Source organism: Schistocerca serialis, chromosome 1, assembly GCF_023864345.2.
Source record: "Schistocerca serialis cubense isolate TAMUIC-IGC-003099 chromosome 1, iqSchSeri2.2, whole genome shotgun sequence".
NCBI classification, from domain to species: Eukaryota; Metazoa; Arthropoda; class Insecta; order Orthoptera; family Acrididae; genus Schistocerca; species Schistocerca serialis.
This window is the reverse complement of record NC_064638.1, coordinates 829,371,712-829,377,856: the sequence shown is the minus strand read 5'-3', so window position 1 is coordinate 829,377,856 and position 6,145 is coordinate 829,371,712. Positions and strand designations below refer to the sequence as shown.

The window sequence follows — 6,145 nt, the reverse complement described above, 5'->3', positions numbered from 1 at the left end:
ACTAACAAAGCATTTTGTTGCAATACTTTCATGTAATTATATACATTTTGTACTTAGATCTAATAAATTATTTTGTGTGCATCAGTGTTATCATTGACATCTTTTCCAGATCATCTACTTTGCTATTGATTACAGAACTTTGACCTTTTCTTCTAAACATTGTTTAGTTTGAGATGCCTCTGTTCTTAAGTTCTGGTTTTCCTCTTTTATGGATTTATTAATGGTTTCTCTGTTGATTTTGACAAATTCAGTTCTATGTTTTCTATTTTTGCCTGCTAAATCCACACAGTCACTCTGTTGTCTCTGTCCTGACTCTACAGTGGATTTCAGTTAATTTATCTTATATAGATATCTCATTTACTGTTCACTGCATTACACAAAATCAGATGGAGAGGGATGGTTATGTCTTTGGCTTTGTAATTCAGTTGGGCCACTTACTGTACATATGCCTCCAAAAACTTAATGAATTGCTATTGTTCTTATTGTGTAAAGAAGAAAATTTTGAAAACTGAAAAATGTTTGTAATCTGAATATGTTACCTGATAAGTTCAGAAGAGATGACAAGTGGAAATATTTTTGAAGTATGACATTGTTGATGTTATCAAAATTATTGCCTACACTAGGTGAAATTTTTCATTCTGCTATAATAATACATTTATACAAGCAAAAAAATGAAATTTTATAAAATATGTAGTGATAAATTCTGTAAAAGATGGAAATAATTTTATGTTGTGGTTGCTTTGGATTTGATAGTTTATGTATAGGATGATTATAATTAAAATTCCACTTTCAAAATGCTGTTAAAGAAGAGTCACTCTGCAGAATGATGTCATATTTGAATGGGATGTTATCAAAGGAGGAAACATCACTGGAAAAGCTCAGACATAATGAGATATCTTGAACAGAATGACCTCCTCAGAGCCAACCAGCATTGATTTTGAAAACAATGATCATGTGAAACCCAACTTTCACTTTTCTCACATGATGCACTGAAAACTTTGAACCAAGGCAACCAGGTAGATGCAGATTTCCTGATTTTCAAAAGGCATTTGACTCTGTGCTGCACCTACACTTACTGTCAAAAGTGCGATCATACTGGGTATCAAATGAAATTTGTAACTGGATTGAGGATATTTTGGTAGAGAGGGCACAGCATGTTATGTTGAATGGAGACTCATTGTGACATGTAGAAGTAACATTGGGTGTGCCCCAGGGAAGTGTGTAGGGACCCTTGCTCCTGTTGTACATTAATGACCTTGCAGACAATATTAATAGTAAAACCAGGCTTTCTGCAGATGATGCAGTTATCTATGATGAAGCACCATTTAAAAGAAGCTGTCAGATCTTGATAAGAGTTCAACGTGGTGCAGACATTGGCACCTTGCTCTGAATGTTCAGAAATGTAAAATTTTTCACTTCACAAAATGAAAAAAAGGCAACATATTATCCTTTGACTATAATAACAATGAGTCACTGTTGGAATCGGCCAACTCATACAAATACCTAATTGTAACAATTTGTAGGGATGTGAAATGGAGTGGTCACATAGGTTCAGTTATGGGTAAAGCAAGTGGTAGACTTCTGTTTATTAGTAGAATACTGTGGAAGTGCATCAGTTTACAAAGGAGATTGCTTACATACCACTAATGTGATCAGTTCTAGAATATTGCTCAAGTGTCTGGGGCCTCTATCAGATAGGAATAACAGGGGATATTGAACGTATGCAGGTAAGGGAAGTATGAATGGTCACAGATTTGTTTAATCTGTGGGAGACTGTTACAGAAATACTGAAGGAGCTGAACTGGAAGATTCTTGAACATAAACGTAAAATATCCCAATAAAGTCTATTAAGAGGGGTTAGGACATCAGACGGGCCAACATAGAGCAGGAGAGGCACTATAGGACATTTTAAGTTCCATTGTCTGTACTTTTATTTTATAAATGAATTCATGAAACTTTATCTGCATGACCAAGAAGGATTCAGGATTTACACTTAGATTTACACTCATAGCAGTGGAAGTTCAAAAACATGAAAAAATGAATTTTTTTACATGTGAATTTCACAATTTTTCACTTGCTATCGGCTGCATTTATGCTATAAGTACACTTTCCTTCATAAGTAAGAGAGATTCTTCAATGGATTTTGCACAGAATACAACACAGTTTCAAGAACCGACTTAGATTGATTATTCTAGGAATATACTACAATAGCCTACATATCACTCACATAGGGCTCCTGAGGATAAAATTAGAATAATTACTGCACCCACAAAGGCATTCAAACAATCATTCTTCCCACATTCCATATGTGAATGGAACAGGAAGACACCATAATAACCAGTACCATGGGATGTACCCTCTGCTATGGACCTCACGGTGGTTTTGTAGAGTATAGATGTAGGAAGAAGAACCACTAACAAAAATTTTTCCACTAGATGGAACTGTTAGGATCATATTGTAACTGGTTTCTAACAGTCATGGGATTGGCACAAGATATGTTCAATATGTTGTCCACCATTTTTTGCCACGAGATGAAATTGAGAAATGACATATATCACAGAGTAGGTCTGGGGTCACATTCAAAATGCAGTGTCCAGTGCATGCCTTCAGTTCAACTATGTTTGTAACTGAAACACTGAATTCAACATCTTTCAGATAACACCACAACCAGAAATCACACAGTTTAAGATCAAGTGACCTGGATGGCCAGATTGTAGGGAAATGATGGCTGATAATTCTAGCATTCTGAAATCCCTCTCCAACAGCCCCTTCACTGGCTGTGTAATGCGTGAAAGAGCAACATAAAAATGATCATACCCATATATCCATGCTGTTGAAGGGCTGGACTGACATTGGTGTCCAAATAACTCTCATAGTGTTTACCAGTGACAGTATGGGTAACATGTCCCACAGGATCTATCTCCTCCAAAAAAATGTGGCACTATACTTAATGATGCCATCAACCTGCACCACATAGTTATCTTTGCAGAACAAAGCAAGCCACTGCTGGTTCCAAGCTCGGGGTCTCACCTTGCAAGTGGTGAGGAAGGAGGAGGGGGAGGAGTAACAACCTTGTTAAAAAACCTGGGTCCATATGGCGCTGGATGGTAGTATGCTGTAAGGGCCCCTGCCAAGGTAACAGGTGAAGACAGACAACAGTTGGAAAGTGGAAGAGGATTTTACAAGTCCCAATGGTGAAAAAGCGGAAGAACTGTCTTCATATCTTACTTCCTGTAGTTTCTGTACTCCAGAGGGGCAGCTACAAATGGTGTTTGTTCTCCATGTTAGGAGCGGCCTAAACATATGCTGGGAGCAGCTCTAAAATGCCTTTGTGAGTGGCGACCCCACCATAATAATAGCCTATATATGAAATGGTACTTCAAAACCAGCCTCGGAAAAGGTTAGGGCGTTCCCTGCAGGCAACGTGCAGTTCTTGGGTGCTGTGGGAACTGTGAGAAGTGGGTAACTATGCACCAAGACAGTGAAGGTGGGTATATTAAATGTGATGACCCCTAATGGGAAGGCAGAAGAGTTGATAGACTTCATGGAAAAGGAGAACACAGAAGTGATGGAAGGGAAGAGGAAGGAGGAAAATGAGGGGAGTGGTGGACAAGAAGTCAGAAATGGAGTAGGTATCATAGCAAAACCAAACCTAGTGGAATATGTGGAAGCAGTAGAATACACAAGTGATAGGGTGATGAGGATTCAGCTGAGGACAAGGAATGTAGTGAAGGACTTCATCCAAGTACATGCACCATATACAGGAAATAAAGAAGAGAACATAGAGGATTTTCTAGAGGTATTAAAGAGCATAATTTCAGATGTGGAAGCTATAATAATAGGTGTTCTAAATGCACATGTAGGCAAGGAAAGGCTAGGGAAGGAGGAGATAATTGGCCCATATGGATATGTGAGGAAAAATGAGGAAGGAGAGAAACTGTTTGATTTCTGTGAAAGAAATGGGATGTTTGTGGGCAACACATGGTTCTGTAAAAAGAATAGCCAAAAGATAATGCGATATGGATGGGGTGATAGATGGACGAAGATGGTCATCGATTACTTTCTGGTGGAAAAGAAAAATCGGGGACGGTTGACGGAGGTAACTGCACTCACAGGAGAGGTTTGATGGAGACCATTGAGTGGTGGTGGCAAAGATGAGATTTGATGAATTGAAAGACATAAAGGAAGAAAGGGAAAAGAAAAGAAAAGAGTGGAAACTACAGGATGGCATGGTACAAGAAAAGTTTAAGGAGTTACTTAATCGTAAAATCCCTAATACTGGGTATGGCAATGTGGAAGAGGAATGGGGTAAGTTCAAAGAAGCATTTGTAAGCTCTGTTGAGAAGACCTGGGGCAGAGTGTTCAGAAGGGTAAAGGAAAAGGAGACACCATGGCCGGCCGCAGTGGTCTAGCGGTTCTGGCGCTGCAGTCCGGAACCGCGGGACTGCTACGGTCGCAGGTTCGAATCCTGCCTCGGGCATGGGTGTGTGTGATGTCCTTAGGTTAGTTAGGTTTAAGTAGTTCTAAGTTCTAGGGGTTATGAGCTAAGATGTTGAGTCCCATAGTGCTCCGAGCCATTTGAACCATTTTTTTAGACACCATGGTGGAATTCAAGGGTGTAGGAGGCAGTAAAAGAAAAGAAGAAAGCCTGGCACAAATGGAACAGAGACCAAACAGCTGAAAGTAAAAGGAAATACCAGAACAGTAAAAATAAGTGTAAGAAAATGGTAGCAGATGAAAAGAAGAAAAGCTGGGAGAATTGCGTCCGAGAGTTGGAAAAAGATTGTTACTAGTGGTAAGAGGGTGATATATGGAACTACAAAGAGCATGAGGAAGGAACAAACATACTCAAAGCTAGTGAAAGGGGAAAGTGGAGAGCTATTAAAGCAACCAGAGATACGGAAAAAGTGGAAAGAGTACTTTGATAAATTACTAAATGTGAAGAATGGCAATGGAAAGGGAATAGAAGTATGGCAGGGGGCAGGGGTCTGGAAGAAGAGGATATAATGATGTTAAAAGTGGAACTAGCTCTGAGAAAAATGAAAACAGGATGGATGAAATTACTGTGGAGATGATAAAGGCAGCTGGACCAGTTGGACTACAGACTGACTGTATAGACTAATAAGATGCATTTGGGCCCAAAAATGTGTACCTGAAGAATGGGGAAAGGGAATAATAATCCCAGTTTTCAAGAAGGGTGACAGGAAAGTATGTGACAACTATCGAGGGATGACACTCGTATCCCAAGTAGCAAAATAATGGAAGGGATACTGGAAAAGCAAGTGAGAGAAAAAGTGAAAAGGCAGTTAGAAGAGTAGCAGTATGGTTTTCGTCATGGTAGATCGACAGTGGACCCAATCTTTAGTATGAGACAGTTGATGGAAAGACATTGGGAGTGTGGGAAAGATCTAGTGATGACATTTATTGACCTAGTGAAAGCATATGACAGTGTTCCCAGAGAAAAGGTATGGGCAACCTTGAAGAGAAAGGGAGTTGGAAAGCAAACACTTGAAGTCATCCAGGCAATGTATGAAAAAACCTCTAGTTGTGTGCAGACACCAGTTGGAAGGACTGAATGGCTTAAGAATGTTATGGGACTAAGACAAGGAAGTGTGATATCACCACTACTATTTATAATTATGATGCATGAAATAGTCAAAGAGACAAAAGAAGCCCATAGAGGGAGATGGATGAAGCTCTTACTATTTGCTGATGATATTGTGGTGTGGGGAACAAGCAGTAAGGAGGTACAAAAACAAATAGACATCCTAAATGGTAGGGCCAAGAAATATGGAATGACATTTAGTGTGGAGAAAAGCAAGACCATGGTGGTAACCAGAGGGGATAGAGGGCAAGGGAAAAATCATATTAAGGGGTGGATATTGAAATAGTGGACAACTTTAAATATTTGGGAAGTGTATTAATGGGGAATGCTCGTTTAGAGACAGAAATTAGCAAAAGAATATAACAGAGCAGTACATTTTACCAGTGTGTGAGGGACTTGGTGTTGGGAAGGGAAGTGCCAATAAGGTGTAAGCTGGTGCTATACAAGAATTACTTCACACCAATACTAATTTACAGCTCAGAGACTTGGACTATGACTAGAAGAGAGGAGAGTAGGATACAATCCAGTGAAAAGAAGTTT

At 39.3% G+C, this 6,145-nt stretch overlaps 1 protein-coding gene across 1 annotated transcript; it reads left to right on the top strand.

The window, feature by feature from the left end:
* The first annotated feature begins 3,505 nt into the window (after positions 1–3,505).
* Positions 3,506–4,126, top strand: LOC126437610 (uncharacterized). Its single transcript, XM_050090484.1, has one exon. The coding sequence runs from the start codon at positions 3,506–3,508 to the stop codon at positions 4,124–4,126; it is 621 nt and encodes a 206-aa protein (XP_049946441.1).
* The last annotated feature ends 2,019 nt before the right edge of the window (positions 4,127–6,145 follow it).

Bases quoted from the DNA above. Each gene is read 5' to 3' on its own strand.
- LOC126437610 (XM_050090484.1), top strand. From the start codon at position 3,506: ATGACCCCTAATGGGAAGGCAGAAGAGTTGATAGACTTCATGGAAAAG.